We start from the raw sequence: 16839 nt of genomic DNA, 5'->3' as shown, positions 1-16839 counted from the left end.
GGGTCGTGGTTCTCAGGACTCATTCTTGGGTGGTCCTGGAAAGCTGCCTGGAAGAGGAAGACTTGAAGGTGGCTGAGGCCTCGCCAGGGCACACAGTCAGGGTCAGGAGCGGCTGGCTGGTCACCCAGATTCAGCCTGATCGTGAGGTGGATGGAAAGCTAGAGGTGGAAATCATCCCCAAGGAATCAGAGGTCAGATGGACTCAGTGACATCTTTTTCCTTCATGTGATGCCATGTGGATGGGCTTAGCCTCCCCCGGCTGCGCCAGCTTAGGTGAACTATGGCTAATGGTCATAATAACATATTAGCAAGCCGCAAACATTTTGCATATATTACTTACCTTCTTCATAAGCATATGGGGAGAAACTTATTTCCTCCTGCCTTTTTTTTAAATAAAGAAAGTTCGTGGGGGCGCCTGGTTGGCTTAGTTGGTAGAGCATGCGACTCTTGATCTTGGAATTGTGAATTCGAGCCCACAATGGGTATAGAGATTACTTTAAAAAATGAAAACAAAAACAAAAACAAAGACAAAAAACCTTAAATAACGTTCCTGAGGCCCAGAGAGGTAAACAAACTAGTCCAAGGTCACACAGTTAATAAGCAACAGAGCAGGGCAAGAACCCAGGTGTGTCTAGTTTCAGAGTTCACCTGGTTCCCCATTAGTCTGGGAGTTAATAGACTAGGATTCGGTCTTCCTTCTCAGCCATATGGCTTTGGGAGAATTATTTGCTCATTTAACAAATATCCTTAAGGGCCTGCTTGGCAGTGTGGAAGGTCCTAGGGAGGCTGTAAGACACATTTTCTCTGTCCTGAATGTGTCCAGCCAGGTAGCAGCCAGGAGGGGGATTCTAACATAGGGAGCTAGAAGGACCCTGGGGTCGGTGGCTTGGACTGGCCTGAAAGTATTTTCCATCCTTGCTTTGTGGTAAGACTCACCCATGACCAAGGGTGCCTAGGTAGCTCAGCATCCAATTCTTTTTTCTTTTTTTTTTTAAGATTTTATTTATTTATTTGACAGAGAGAGAGAGAGAGATCACAAGTAGGCAGGCAGAGAGAGAGGGGGAAGCAGGCTCCCTACTCAGCAGAGAGCCCGACTTGGGGCTTGATCCCAGGACCCTGAGATCATGACCTGAGCTGAAGGCAGCAGCTTAACCAACTGAGCCACCCAGGCGTCCCAGCATCCAATTCTTGATTTTGGCTGAGGCCATGATATCTGGGTCATGGGATTGAGACCCAGATTGAGTCCTGCCTCAGGCTCTGGGCTCAGTGGGGATTCCCCCTCCCACTGCTCTCCCTGCTCTCTGTCTCCCTCTTAAATAAATAAATAAATAAATAAATAAAATCACTTATGACCCCAAATTCATGGGTAGCCCTAGGTGTTTCTTAGACTGGGGCCAGTCTGAGGAAAAAGTAACCTGAAGCTACTTAAGAGTGTTACATGTGGGATGCCTGGGTGGCTCAGTTGGTTAAGCTGCTGCCTTCGGCTCAGGTCATGATCCCAGGGTCCTGGGATCGAGTCCCACATCGGGCTCCTTGCTCGGCAGGGGGCCTGCTTCTCTCGCTGCCTCTGCCTGCCTCTCTGCCTGCTTGTGTGTACTCTCTCTCTCTCTCTTTCTGGCAAATAAATACAATCTTAAAAAAAAAAAACAAAGAATGTTACATGACTTGGGCCTCAGATGACCCACCTGTAAAATGGGTACAGAGCAGGGAGAGGGTAGCAGTGAAGCAGGCTGGATGGGAGGCAGAGGGTGGGTGGGCTTCGGGAGACTGGACGGTTGCTATGGGTCTCCAGCCAGTGAAAGCCAGAGGAGAACGGCCTGGTGGGCCCGTCTTCCTGTTTTTCTAGGGAAGGAAGCAGTTCAGATCGTCTTGTGAAGTTTCCCCATTTTTGTAGTACAGGTGGGTCAAACTAAACACGCTCCTGAATCTGCCGCAGCCTGTGGCCTGTCAGTTTGGGTCCCTGGTACCACCTGGGATGTCCTAGAGAGGAGAGGCTGCACCTTGGCCGCTGGTCTGCCCAGCCTGGAGCCTGGCTCAGCTCAGGGAGTTCATGAAGGAAGCAGGCCATGGCCCTTTGTGAGGTGCCCCCAAGTTCTGTGACTTTTGGGTTTACCCCTACAGCAGCCACAGAGACAGACAAATGTGGATGGCGGGGAGGGAGGGGGACTTCGGTTTCTGAATCCCGAGTGTGTGGGTTGTGTGTTCCACTGTTCTTCAGGTCCCAGAGAACCCTTGTCAGTAGGCTCTGTGGGTTGCCTGCTTTCCTTCCTTGATTGGATCTGTCCTTTGTCGCTTGTCCGGAATCGCCCCTTTTACTGCCTTCATGTTGTTGGTGACTCTGTTCTGGAAGCAAGAGGCAGATGTCAGCCTCCCCAGCTCAGTCACCAGCCTGGGACACCTGCTCTCTTGTGCTTCCTGGGATGCAGCCAAGGAGACATCATCAGGAGGGTGGGGATGGATGGAGCCTGTGAACGCTATTGTTTCTCCTTCCTGGTTCTTCCTGAGGGAAATGTTCCAAAGTCATGGAGCAGATCTGAGGAAGGCTACGGGGGAGAACTTGGCAGTGACTAATCCGTTTGAGGCGGCCTGGCCCACCTGTGAGGCCCTGGCTTGGGGATTAGAGAAGAGTGGGTAGAAGCTTCTGGAATCCATTGAAATGCCTGGGGGTATAGGTTCCCTGCCACTCTGCTTGAAACAGAACCTCTCTTCCGTTTCCCTCTTGGGTCACCGAGTCACTGGCTGGATGAGTTACTAGGGTAACAGGTGTAAGTCAGGTGTGTCTGCATTTCCACCTGATAGGACAGAAGGGAGAGTCCATGAATGCAGACTGACGCGGGCACCAGTCTTTGCAAAGTCTTCAAGATGGATGAGACCACCACGAGTATCAGTGGCAATTGCTTACATGGACTGAGTTCTTGCTCACCAGGTTCCCCGCAAGGGAGATAGTGATCTCCCTCATTTTACTCGGGCAGATAGAGGCCAGGAGAGGGGGTGGTCAGCTACCCCATAGCACATGGTGAGTCGGCCACGGGACAGTTTCCAGCCCAGGTGTGAGGAACTGGAGCTTTCTGTGTGGCCCTGGGTGGGCATGTAAGGAGCATAGGAACGGGGCCCCGGATTCTTGGCCCCGTTCAGGCTTCACCCTGCCACGTGCATCTCCTTGACCCTGGCAGTCCTGGGTCCCAGTTCAGGAAATGTTGCTTAAGTCACGTTGCTTAAGCCGTAAGAACAGTCCTGGGCAGTGTAGCTCTGCTCAGCAAAGATAGAAAACATACAGCCGAGAAAATCAGCAGGCACACAGCTGAGAGGGAGAGGCCGAAGCAGATGCGGAAGCCAAGCGGCAGCCACACTTGTCCTGCACGTAGGTGCGAGAGTGATGGGAAGGCGAGCAGGGAACGCGACAAGAGCACACCTGCCCAGCGGAGCCCGAGGTGTGGGGAGCTAGACAGAACCAGGTTACACAGAGCCTTTGTTCCGGTGCTCTGCGCTGGTGCTTGTCCCCGCCCTCCCCCAGGACTGCCGGCTCATCCCACTCCCTGCCCTGCAGGGCAGCACCAGCACCCCAAGTGTCCCACAGAGGGCAGCAGTGGCCTTGTACCTTTGTTCCTGGCCGCCTTGGACCTGGGGCTGCCTGTGACCCAGGGCTGGCGCGTTTTGGGTGGGGGTGGGGCTCTGTAATCGTCCTCCAGGCAGACTAACACACACAGCTCAGAGAAGAGGGGTCAGAGGAGATGTGGATGCCTGGGCCGGGGATCTCGGGGTTGGGGTTGCCCTGTCTGTCCCCTTTCTCCTCTGCCGATCCTGTCTCTCACTGTGAGTCTGTCTGCCTCTCTCTGTCCTTGTCCTACCTCTGTCTGTCTTGTTTCCCTCTGCGTGTCTCTTTTTGCCTCCCTGGCCTGGTCCTGGGACCCGCAGGCCTGGCGGGCTGAGCCTGTGATGGAGCGGCCGGCAGCGTAAGGGTTCCGAACAGAGGCACTGTGACCTCGTCCAGCAAGTGACTTGGTTGCAGCATCTGTCCCTGGGCGGGGATTATCATACTGCCTGTCCCCTAGCTCCTCGCTGTGACTGTGGGCGGGAGCACATGTGGGTCCGCTGAGCCCTGGAGACATGTATTAGTTACATGTGAGGAGGGGTGGCTCGATATGTCCAGCCTTCAGGGACCAAGCGAGGCCACCGCCCTGGGTTCCAGTCCTTAACAGGTGACTTCGGTCTTCCGCGCTGCAGACAGGGAAGTGTCTGGGTCCCCCGCAGTGTTCTGGTGGGTGTCACTCCTTAGCTGTGGCCCCAGGCGGTCCTTTGTGATTTCTTCCGAGACTGATGTTGTCTGGGCGGCTGTGAAAGAGGCTCAGGGCCAGCCTGAATGAGAGGTGTGCGGCTCCCTGGCCAACATGGGGAGGGGAGACGGGGCCTGTCCCCGCTGGAGGCTGCAGCAACATGAGGAAGCCTTTGTCGAGGCCCTTCCGCTGCCCACCACTGTCTCGCGACATCCAGGGGTCCATGCCTGTGGTCGTCCTTCGGGGCTGTGTGTCCGAGCCCAGTCGGCCAGCTCGGAACCGTGCCTTCTGGGTCAGGCAGCCCAGGGACCCTCAGCTGTGGCCCTGGCTGCTCCCCTGGGCCTCCTGGGCCCTTGTGCGTGCTTCCATGGGTGACCCTCCCCAGGGGTCCGGAAGCCCACGGCTGACCCTGCCTGTGCCCTCCCCACCCTAGGTTGGATCCATGCCGTCTACACCCCTGTAGACTCTCTGGTATTTGGCGGAAACATCCTGCACAGCTTTAACGTGCCCATGCAGCTGCGGATCTACGAGATCGAGGACAGAACACGGGTAAGATGGCTTCCTTCTCTCCTGGCGGGATTGCCCAAGCTCCTGAGCCCTGCTTGGCGCTCAGGGTGTGTGGGGGTGAGTCGTTCCAAAGTCCTCCGTGGTTCCCTCCTCCCTCCCGTCCCCTGCCTCAAGCAGGGCCTTGGTCCTTGCGGGGGGCTGTCTGTAAGAGCCCCACCCAGAGCCCCTGGAGTTTCTGTTCATCTCCAGGCCAGTGGTGGCCAAAACCCCCTCGTCAAAGAGGAAGCATCTAGTGAGGAAACGCTGTGAGATACTGGGAACCCTGCCTCTTCCTTCTTCTCGGGTGTAGACAGGGATGCACAGGAGTTGGGGGGGATTTTGGGGTGGTTATGGCTGTGGTTCGGAGGGGAGCTTAGAAAGGTCAGCTCTTGGCCATATGTCGCCTCCATCCAGAGACCCCAAATGTGATATGCCCCGAGGAAGCCAGTATCTGTATGGTCTCTGAGCTCTGTCCCCATGTCTGCTTGCAGGCGGCGGGGGAGGGGCTTTTCCTTGTGACTGTGAGGGTCACAGCTTCTCAGACATGGGGTCTCCCCCACCCCCACCCCCCAGGACTGGGACTGAGGCTGAGACAGCTGACGTGTGCCCCGTGTGCCTCCACGTCGCTCCGTTCCACGAGCTTCCCCTGGGGAGCACTGGCTGCTCGCGTCTACACCCTCTTTCCCACTGTGGAGCTGGGCCAAGGGTCCCAAGGCAGTTGAGAGGCAGATCTGAGGGCGGGAAACGGGTCAAGAGGGCCCCTTCTTTCTCCTTTTTTCTTACAGTTGTTCACATGTTCTCTTTTTTCTGTTGAGCTATAACACGCATAGCACATGAGCAACCAGTTATGGTGTGCGACTCCGCGGGATTTAGCCCATCCACAGCCTTGTGCAGCTACCACCTCTAACTCAAGGACATTCTCATCACCCCGGAAGGAAACCCCCTACTCATTAGCAGTCACCTTCCATAGCCACCCCTCTCCCCCCACAAGCCTGTGGCAACCAACAGTCTGCTTTCTGCCTCCACAGATTGGCCTGTCACTGGACGTTGCACAGACATGGGATCCTGTACTGTGTCCTTTCGTGATTAGTTTCTGTCACTTCTCACTTCTGTCTTCGGGGTTCATCCGCGATGTAGCCGGGGTCATTGCTTCATCCCTTTTTATGGCTGAGTCACAGTTCCTCGTGTGGACGGACCACACCACATCTTCTTGGGTTTTGCCTCAGAGGAGGCTTTTTTGCCCCAGAGAGGTGTGGTCGTGTCTGGACTCTGCAGAAGCATTCCCTCGAGACAGATGCCCTGGGCCCAGGGTCCCCTCCTTTCTTGGTCTAGTTTCTAGGCCTTGGGCTGCCAGAATCACATACGTGAACCAGAACTTAGCTACTGTGTTGTGTCTGACTTCTCGAACCGTCCTGATGGCACTGAGGGACCGTGTCTGGGGATTTCCTGGGAACAACTCTGAGCTCTGTTCAGTGGTCAGGTTGTCCTCCCAGAGCAACTGTGCATCTTCAGTGATGGGTTTGCTGCTGGGTCTGCAGCGACTGGGTCTTGTTTTGTGGATTTTCGCACCTCTTTTCTCTGTTGCCCGCCCACCATTCCTTTCCAGGTCTGGGGGAGGCTGCCCTGTGGCACCCTGGGTGTGAGTGGTCATCCCATAGTCTGGGTCAAGTGCTGTCTGGGGTTCCGGCCAGCTGTTCCCTGGCCAGCCCTGAAGAATGGGCCAGTTTGCGTTATGAGCAGACTAGGGAGTATGGTATAAAAAAGGAGAAATCCAGAAGTGAGGCCCATGACTTTCCAGCCAACTCCTGAAAGCCAGAATCAGGCTGGGATTTCTAAAGCCTTTGGCAACTTGCTTGGCAGCTGTCCCCCTCCCCCAGGGAATCCAGATTGTCCGTCTCAGTGAATTTGGGCCCCATCCTTCCATCAGGAGTCCAGCTCCCCTCCCCTCCTCGGAGGGAGAGAGGAGGGAGGGTAATAGTGTGGAACCCCCGGCATCACACTGAGCACCCGGAGACTCTCAGGTCCATGTTGAGATGAGCACGGCAGGGTCCCCTCCCCCAAGGCCCACTCTCCCTGTCATCTGAGTGGGCGCCCCATCTGGATTCCCTGAAGCAGGTTGCTGGGCGGGGGGCTGGCGGGCAGGCTGGGCTGGAAGCAGCGGCAGGCTGTTTAATCTGCTTTGATTTCTGGTCTTTGGAGAGGGCTTGGCTACAGGGCCCAATTGTTTATGTCTTAGGAGCCAAGGCAGACAAAAGATGCTGGGGAGAGAGCACTGGAAGCCAGATAAAATGCCAGGGCTCCTTGTCAGCTTGCTACAGCTTAATTCCTTACATCCCTGTGAGCTTTCTTAAGAAGGTTATGGCCATTTAAAAATAGTTTTTCAAGAATCCCTAAAACGGGGCTTTGCTTGGAAACCAAAGGCAGGGGGTGGGACAGGAAACTGTCAGTCTCTAAGCCCCGTGGTGTGGATTTGTCTTAGAAAAAGAATTTGCCTTTGTGGCCCAAGGGGGGGATCCCCCCCTCCCATCCAGACCAGGGGAACCCCAATGGTCTCCTATGTTTAGGAAGCTGCGTCTCGCTCGCTAGGATTTTAATTTGGGCAGGGGGGTTGGGTGATACTGCCGCTGGGGCCCTGCCCTTCCCCGGGCCTGGTGGTTTCCAGTGTGTAGACACCCACACGAGTCTTGCCCTATGCAGAGTAAACCCTCTCATTGTAAAGATGCGGGGGGTGGGGGAGGAGCTACACCAAGGACCGGATGTGTTGCATGTTTATTATGTGAAGAGAAGGTCTCAACAACTATCACTACATATTTTTAACGCCAGTTAGCTTGATAAGGGACAGGGATGGTCCAGTTGATCATTCATTAAACTGCCGTCTCTCTTATGTTTATCTTTTTTTTCCCCCCAATGGCTCTAGTGAAGGCAGCTTTCTCAGGAAAGGTAACGCCGCACGCTCCATTCCGTCTCAGCCAGTGAATCTATTTGGAAATTGCAAATAATTTTCCCTTCCTCTCCTCTTTTCCTCCGCCATTGGAATTTTTTTTTCCCATTGACTTTTTTTTTTTTTTCCAGGAGAAAAACAAATTTTAAGATACTTCCACCCACCCTCATATTTTAGTTTTTCAAGTCCCCTGAGACCTGGGAGTTCTAAATGCACCAAAACTCCTTTGGTTCTGATCTCCCGAGGTCGCTCAGCTCTAAGAGGAAGGGCTAAGGCCAAGTGCTACTCGCAGGGGCCTTTGGGAACTCAAAGCTACCCCTTGAGATCGGCTCATAGACTGATCACCCCCCCAGGCTGGGAGCGCTGCATGCTTTCTGAACTGCCTTGCCTTTTGGTGAACAACTCAATTTGGTGAGGCTCCGAATTTGTGAACAAATAATGTTGAGCAATCGTGTGTTTAATGTTCCCAGGCATGTGGCTGAGACCTTTTGAAGGCGAAGGGTGGAAGGCGACAACCCGTTTGTAAGTCAATTCTTTGCCCATTTTGTTTCCTGCCGTGCTCTCTTGGAAAAAAAAAAAGAAAAAGAAAAGAAAAAATTTGAATTCCTTCATCAGCATTTGTTTTCACCCAGCTGGTTTCCCTTGGGTTCAGCAACAATGAGGGGAGACTTCTCTTCCTCTCCTGATAGACAGCCAAAAAATATATTTTTTTTTCCTGATCTAGAAAAAGTCTCAGGCGCCGTGGTGCCCTGCCGTGTGGAGTGGCTCGCACGGTTTCCCAAAATTTGAAAGGTCAAAAGCAACTTCAGAGTCTTACCAATCAAATCTGAAGTCAGGAGATGTGAGTAAGGGTCCGTCCGAGAAGAGGCGGGCTTCCCTGTCCTCAGACTGCTCTGTAGGTATTGGCAATTGGTTTCAAAGTTTCTTGGTCCTTCCTCTGGAGCAGGGGTAGGGCTGAGGCTCCTGGACCCCTCCTCACAGGAGGTCAGAGTCTGTCTCAGTCTGAAGTGACCCTCTCCCTTTTAAACTCCGAAGGGCACTGATTCAGTGAGAGTGAAAAAGGATTACTGCTATCCCAGCATTCAAACCAGGGTTCTCAGGAAAGTAGCTGGAGCCAAGGAAACCGCTAGATGTTCCCAACTCCATGCATCCCCCCGGAGGAGCTCAAAAGCATGCGGCGGCCAGGATCTCATTCCAGCACGTACCATCCACCAGAGGTGGGGAGGTCGAATGGACCCAATAAGCAGATGGGAGAAGTGAGACCGCCCCAGACATGGGAAAAGGGCCTCACGGTTGAACACTGACTGAGTCAGCGGGGCCTGGGGTGGCCGGGGGACTGAGCTGGGACTCTCAGAGAGGGCAGAATTGGGGCCTTTTCCAGGTGGGCACTGTGAGAGAGGCAGGAGACTGGTATTTTAGGGCAAACAGAGGACTGAGGTCTGTTTGTTTTTGCCTTCATCCCACACGTAGAATGTTGCCTGTAGACTGTTGCAAGAAAGTTGAGACCTTGTCCTTGCTTAACGTTGAACTCCCTGGATTTCTGGAAGGTAGGAGAGGTGAAGAGGGGTCTCTGGCACCCGAAGAGATCCCCGGAGGCAGACACACCCTTGGCGAGAGGGCAGGAGAGCAGGTCTGGAGTGAGTGTGGACCTGTAGGATCTAGCTTTGGAAAAGAGGGCTCAGTCCCTCTGGGGGAGACCGGGACTACCCACTCACTGCCCGCTCAGGATGAAGCTTCCGGAAGGTTCATCTGTGCAGGGCCGTCAGTGTAATTGCTTCCTTTGCCATCTTTCTCTGCCATCTCGTCCATATAGACCCCGCGCTTCCACCCATCAGAATTCTCTTGGAGCCCAGGCCTGGAGCCCCTGCCTTTTCACGGTTCTGATGCATAAAGCTCTCTGCACCTACACTTCCTCCCGTATAAGAAGTGGCCCGAAGGGGATCCCCATCTGGACCCCTGCTCCAGACCCGGGGCGTGTGTCTCCTGGTGTTAGAGCCACCCCAGGTCACCCTGGAGGGAATCCTCTGGGGATACAGACTGGGGAGTGCCAGGTGGTTGTCTGGGAGGAGCCGGAGGTGCAGGAGGTGGGACCCTCTAAGGCCCCGCCCCTGGAGGTAGGCGAGGCTACACCCCTCCCTCCTCATTGGTCCTTCCGGTGTTGCCTCCCTCCCAGAGTGCAGGAGATGCTTGATAGCCGGTCTGCGAATGGGTAAGGTTGGGGGGCGGGGGTCGATTTCTGTCTTTCAAGGGGCAGGGAGGGATAGCTGAGTCTGTTCAAGAATTTTTGAGAACAAGGAGGAGCCTGTGTTTGTTGTAGCTGGAATCAGGCTCACATCCGCAGGTACCCGCACCCTCCGTCAGCAGGTCAGGGGACAACTGTTTCTCTGCATCTCACAGAAGCACAAAGCGGACCCCATCCGCCTTCCCCTGGCGGCCTGCAGCTCAGGGAGCTTTGAAATGATGCTCTCACATAGGCCTCTTTCTCCCCTCTTCCTTCTCATTTGTGCATGCTACCGGTATCTTGCCCCTTCCAGCGCCTCTCTCCTGCCTTCTAGCCCGCCTTCCCCATTTTCCCCTCACACCATTTGTGCTCTTGTTAGATGGTGAAAATAACTCCCACCCGCAGAAACCCCCCCCCCGTTTTCTCCCTTGGTTCTCCTTTGCCCCCCAGAAACTGACTTCCACCCCTGGGTCTTTGCTTTCAGGTGCAGCCCAAATTTCGTTACCCCTTCTACTATGAGATGTGCTGGTATGTCTTGGAAAGATACGTTTACTGTGTGACCCAGCGGTCCTACCTCACTCAGGAATACCAGAGAGAATCAATGCTTATTGGTGAGTGAAATGTGGGCCCGGCTGCTTCCTCTGCTCAGCTGGGCAGGAAGAATGTTTTCAGTGTGGCCCTTGAGAGTCTCTACGTTTCTGGAATACATTTGAGCCAGAGTGTTGGCCAGACTCCTAGAGACCCCTTAGGAGGGGAAGCCAACCTTGTCAACTTCCCATGTGGAATACAGAGTCCAAGAAAATGAAATTGTGACCCCCGACAGAGTCACCTTGGTGGCCTCCCAGGTCTCCCTGAGGAACCAGTCCAAGGCGTGGTTGCTGAAACAGGATCCCTATGGAGCAAAGAATCCTGGTGGTTTTAGTCCTCGTGGCCATCAGCTAGCTGATCCCCCAGCCCCAGCCCTCCCCCGCACCTAGGGTTGGGTTTTTGTCTCTATGGGAGCAGGCCCATGAGGTGCAGCCAGTCTCCAAAATCCGAGACCAAGCTTTGAGCTGGGGGGAAGGGGGGTGGTGACTAGGGTTGGAGACACAAACTTGGCAGAGCAGTGGGTGGTTCTGACAGAGGCAGGAGAGAGCATGGCTGCTGCGGAGCCCTGCCTTACTGCCTTTACTTAAAGGGACATCACCCCTGAATGGCTCAGTCCTGGAGTCTTGACTCCTGGATACCCAGCTGACTTTGCCTCTAGCTGTAACTGTGAGCACCAAGGAACAATCTGGAAGAACACCCCCCCACACACCCCCTGCCTCTGAGCTCTTCCTGCTGAGGGGTTTCCCGGGGCAGTTTGTTGAGACTCATTCACTGCTTCTTTCTAGAAAAACACAATCAGTTTGTCTCCTTTAGGGTCTGCATGGTTTCTCCTGCGATCCCCAGGATTTTTAGATTTTTTTTTTTCTCACTGTAAAAAAGCCTTTTTCCCTCCTTCCCTGTCATCCTTAGTGACTCTTAGGGGTTTCAGACTGGGCGTATGATGGAGAGCAAGCAAATGTTTCCGCTGAGCTCTTTATAGGGAAGTGCTTATTTCCCTCCTAGAAATTCAGTTTTGCCTGGGGAGTCTCTTGTGAGTCTCCGACGTGTCAGATGTGCAATATTCGGGTGTTGAGAAGTCCTGAAACCTCACAGCCTGCTCTCCAGAAGCTCCCAGCCTGGTAGGGAATGGGAAATTAGTCTGAAATAATGGGGCGACCCCTGTGGTTGTAGTAGCTTACACATTCCTGTGGGGGCCAGAGGCTTGATTTTGTGGCTGTCCTCAGGACCAGGAAACGGAGAGTCGCTTCTCTCATTTGGATATTTAGGGCTGTAGGAGAACGTTCCTGATTCCATTCACAGGAACAAGAAGAAAGCTTGAGGCAGCATTGGGGTCATTGAAATTGCTTATCTGTCCCCCCCCCCACTCCCCGCCTCACTGCTTCTCCTGCCAAAATAAAGCAGTGACATCAGGGCAATGGCTCGTGTATCGAGTACTGGTTGCGTGCTAGGACCGTACTCAGTGATGCCTTAGCCGATCCTTGCCGCGGGCGTTCCGAGGAAGCATTTTTTTTGCCCTGTATTTTTAAAAACAGCATTATTGGGATATTGTCCCCATATCATACAATTTAATTTGTAGAACTCAGTGGTTTTTTTGCATATTCCCAGAGCTGGGTGACCATCACCAGTCGATTTGGGATCGTTTTCTTTACCCCAGAAAGAAACCTGTACCCTTGTGTTAGAGCCTTCTCTTCCCCACCCCAGCCTAGGCGCCCACTAATTTATTTTCTGGCTCTACAGATTTCCCCCTGTTTCGGACATTTCATGTGACTGGAATCCTTTTGTTATATATGCGTTTTGGGCCTTATTCTTACTTTTTTTAAAGATGTTTATTTATTTATATGACAGAGAGAGAGAGATCACAAGTAGGTAGAGCATCGGGAAGAAGGAGAAATAAGCTCACCGCTGAGCAGAGAGCCCGATGTAGGCAGGGCTGCATCCCAGGACCTTGGGATTGTGACCCGAGCTGAAGGCAGACACCTAACCAACTGAGTCACCCAGGCGCCCCTGGCCTTATTTTTATATGTTGCAAAATAAAATGCCGGGGGTATTCAGAGAGGTAGAGCAACCTGTCTGAGGACACACAGCTGGGAAAAAACCGAGCTGGGATTTGATCCTATGTCTGGCTGAGCCCAGCCTTTCTAGAGGCGGAGGGAGACATAGACCATGAGAAATGTCCAAAGAAGCTTGATGTCCAGAGTAGAGGGGAGGTATAGTGTGTGGACATTCCAGGGCCTTCCAGAAGGGAGTCTGGGGCGTTCATCTCAGTCTTTCCTGTGACCCTTATGCTCTCCATAGATGCCCCGAGAAAGCCCAGCATAGACGGCTTCTCATCTGATTCCTGGCTGGAGATGGAGGAGGAGTCCTGTGAGCAGCAGCCTCAAGAGGAAGAGAAGGAGGAGGAGGAGGAGGAGGAGGAAGAGGAGGAGGGCGCAGAGAAGGTGCCCAAGCCACCTGCCGATGGCCCCCCGTCGCCCTCCAGCACCCCCTCAGAGGACCAGGAGGCCCCCGGGAAGAAGCCAAAAGCACCTGCTCTGCGATTCCTCCAAAGGACTTTGTCTAACGAGTCAGAGGAAAGTGTGAAGTCCACGACGGTGCCCACCGACTACCCCAAGACGCCCACCGGCTCCCCTGCCACGGGGGTCTCCGCCAAGTGGACCCACCTCACTGAGTTTGAGCTGAAGGGCCTGAAAGCGCTGGTGGAGAAACTGGAATCCCTCCCAGAGAACAAGAAGTGTGTCCCCGAGGGCATCGAGGACCCCCAGGCACTCCTGGAGGGTGTGAAGGTGGGCAGGGGGTCGCATCTGGGCATGGGCAGCTGAGAAGGTCCGGATGGGTTCCCAGGGGCATCTCAGCTCAGGGCAGCTCGGTGCAGACTGTTCCGGGGGTATGCCTGTGCACAGAGAGGGGCTTCTGGTCCAAGCAAGCCTGCCTAGGCCTCCCAAGCTGAGGCCGCCGTTGAGAGCTAAAGGGGAAGCTGCCTCCATGGTTGGCAAGGAGTTCTTCCTCAGCACTTGTGGGAAATCTGAGGCTTTGCTAGCAGTGGGCATTATGGGTGTGCCCGTAGTGCTGCTGTTAGGTCTGGGGACAGACCTCTCCGTCCTGCTCAGGAAGACTCGCTGTTCTGGGCTGGCTTCCCCTGGGGCACGCACCTGTTTCATAGGAGCAGGTTGTACCTCCAGGTGGTCCACTAGGTGGCCCGCTAAGGTGGGGCACCGAGCCACCTGTGGTTCAGAGGTCTCTAAGTAGAGCCTAACTATCAAGCAGATGTTCATGGAGCAGCATCTGGGCTTGCCACTGGGGGAACAGGAAGCAGGAGGGCACAGTTACTGCCCTCAGGCAGCTCACCAGTTATCGGAGTGAAAGACACTCATCAGCCACACTGGGTGCTAGGGCTCTGGGACAGTTATGCAGAGGGCATTTCGTTTGGGTTTTAGAGGCTGCATAGGAGTTCTCGGGATGGTCAAGGCTGTTAGAAGCAGAGTGCAAATGTGCAGTGTGTGTATTTCCCAGGAAATACACAGAGAGGCCTTCCCCTCTAGTAATTGTCATCATAACATTTGTTGAAAACTCACTACTGGTCAGGTACCAGCGCTGGGCAAGGTACCTACCTGAGTTACCTGCCCTTAACCGACGTGGAAGTAGGTTCAGAGAGGGTAAAGGATATGCCCGAGGTGACAGAACAGGTAAATGCAGGGGGCTGGGATGAGGACTCCAGACCGCCATTAGGCGGCCTGACAAGGGACACCAACAGAGGGAGGCGGCGTACAAAATCATTAATCCAGAGGTGTTTTACTTTATTTAGAAGGTGTGCCCTTCCGGGTGCTGGGAAGTGAAAAATATCATAATGGGACGGGGAGCGGGGTGCAGATCGCCGGGTAAAAGAACTCTGTGGTGACCATTCCCATAAAGCCAATCTTTACTTGCTTTGGGTTCTTTTCATTGACTCTTGACTTTTTTGGAGGTCACTGATCTCTTTTGAGAGTTCTAGGAAAATGTGCTTACACACACAAAATTTTGCATGCTGGCCCAAGGGGTCTTAGACTTCCGAGCCTGTTCCTGGACCGCAGGTGCAGAATGCCTGATCTCATGGCTTGGAGTTTTGTATGTTAAGTTTCCTTTTTTTTTTTTTTTTTAAGATTTTATTTATTTATTTGACAGATAGAGATCACAAGTAGGCAGAGAGGCAGGCAGAGAGAGAGGAGGAAGCAGGCTCCCCGCTGAGCAGAGAGCCCGATGTGGGGCTCGATCCCAGGACCCTGGGAATATGACCTGAGCTGAAGGCAGAGGCTTTAACCCACTGAGCCACCCAGGTGCCCCTGTATGTTAAGTTTCCTAAAGGAAACCTTAGAATTCTGTCCTGAGGCTCCTTTTTTTTCAGAGGTCCTTTAAAGTAAAAACAGGGAGTTTTCATCAATAACAAAACCATTAATAGTATTGGGGCCCCAGAATGTTATAAGTGAATTAAAAACACATTCATCTTATGAGGAAGTGTTCTGTGCTGTGGAAAGCTCTTTTTTCCTTTAAAAGCTTCTTTGTGTCTCTGATCTGTTGGTGTGTAGTGTTCCTGGTTCCTGGTTGGTCAGATTTCTTTCTTTTTTTCTTTTTTGATCAGGTTTCTTTCTGGGGATAGAACTTGGCCCCTCCAGTCTCCCCTAGACCCACCTGATGGGTCCTGAGGCTGGATTCAGCCTAGGCCCGTTGATGGTGTGGAGGAGGGTTGGGGATGGGGAACCCAGTCTCCTCCCTCTTGTCCTCACCGTGGGGTTCAATGGCAGGTTGTGAGAAGGCGTTTCAGTGGCTTTGTGCTCTCACAGGTGTTTTCCATCTATAAACTCATTTAAACCTCCCGACAACCCTTGGTACTACTTTTATGATCCTCATTTTGCAGATGAGAAAATTGAGGTACGGATAGGTTAAGTGATTTGCGCAACATGTGCTGCTCAATGGGGGAGGCCTTGTGCTCACCCCCAGCACCGTACTGCCTTGTTGGGCTGCTGTAGAGACCTGTTCTCTCTTCTCAGAGCCCATCCTACATTTCGGGAGAAAGTAGGAAGGGGATTGCTTTGGCTTTCTTCACAGAGCAAGCAACAGATCTGGCCTTGGAACAGAGGATGTATATTGGCAGTCCCCGGCCAAATCCAGCCTCTAGGCATTATGTTTGGCCTGCACAGTATTAAACATATTTTTGTAATTACTTGCCAACATTAAAATATCAAAATGGCGAAAAAAAAAAAAAAAAAAATCCTAGCTATCCTGGCCCGTGTTCCTGACAGGCTACAAGCAGCAGGAAGGTGAGTAGCAGCTGACCTCATACACCCCAGTCCTCACCACTTCCTACTGCCTCCCTGAGTGTGTATATATTATTAGACTCACACATCTCTTTTTCATCTAATCTAGCTCACTTCTTTTTTTAAAATTTTTTTTAAGATTTTATTTATTTATTTGACAGAGAGAGATCACAAGTAGATGGAGAGGCAGGCAGAGAGAGAGAGAGAGAGAGAGAGAGAGAGAGAGGGAAGCAGACTCCCTGCCGAGCAGAGAGCCTGATGCGGGACTCGATCCCAGGACCCCGAGATCATGACCTGAGCCGACGGCAGCGGCTTAACCCACTGAGCCACCCAGGCACCCTCTAGCTCACTTCTTGAACTTAGCTATCTCTCTTTCTTCTTTTTCTAAGACACCAAAAGAGATGATTTATCGTACACGTGTTATATTCAGCCACAAAAGAAAACAGAATTAGTCCCGAAAGTCACAGGCCCAGGGCAGAGGGCCCAAAAGGGCTATTTTTTGTTATGAGCAAGGTGGGTCTTTCAGCGGTGGTCATTGTGATCAGATGGCAGTTGGGTGTTCTAGGTCCATTGACTCAAGTTCTACAAAGTAGACATGCTGTTCAACAGTTTGTACCATGTCACTGGCCTCTGGCTTTCCTTATTTCTGCTCCAGTGGCTTCTGTGGATGCCCAAGGCCTTACTAGGAGCTTTACTAGGACCTCTGTGTCTCATCTTTTCCCCTTCAGCCTGCGCATTCCCTTCTTTCTCCACTTGGCTGTCATGGTGTGGAAGTTTCCAGAAGATGGCGCTAAGGCCAAAAGAGCCCCAGTTCGCCTATCCTCCGAGAAATGTCTGTTCTTGAGCCGTGTCTGGGGAGGTCTTTTTTAGCTTAAAGACCTTGTAAATTGGGTAAACAGGTGTCCTTAGAACCCCAGGAGAACTGGAGGGTCTGCTCATGTCTCTAAATGCTGTGGCCAGGGGTCTGTGTAGGGGAGGTGG

The 16839-nt window shown here is 53.0% G+C and overlaps 1 protein-coding gene across 1 annotated transcript in view; it reads left to right on the top strand.

The window, feature by feature from the left end:
• Positions 1 to 16839, top strand: part of KDM2B (lysine demethylase 2B) — a 121990-nt gene that overhangs the window by 43795 nt on the left and 61356 nt on the right. The window contains 3 exon segments of the mRNA XM_032876342.1: positions 4708 to 4823; positions 10467 to 10593; positions 12866 to 13353. Of these exon segments, the coding sequence (XP_032732233.1) occupies positions 4708 to 4823; positions 10467 to 10593; positions 12866 to 13353 (731 nt within the window).

The sequence above is a fragment of the Lontra canadensis genome, unplaced genomic scaffold (assembly GCF_010015895.1).
Source record: "Lontra canadensis isolate GAN:19392208 unplaced genomic scaffold, GSC_riverotter_1.0 scaffold58, whole genome shotgun sequence".
Lineage (NCBI taxonomy): Eukaryota > Metazoa > Chordata > Mammalia > Carnivora > Mustelidae > Lontra > Lontra canadensis.
The sequence above is the reverse complement of the archived record's forward strand: the minus strand, read 5'-3'. Positions and strand labels throughout refer to the sequence as shown.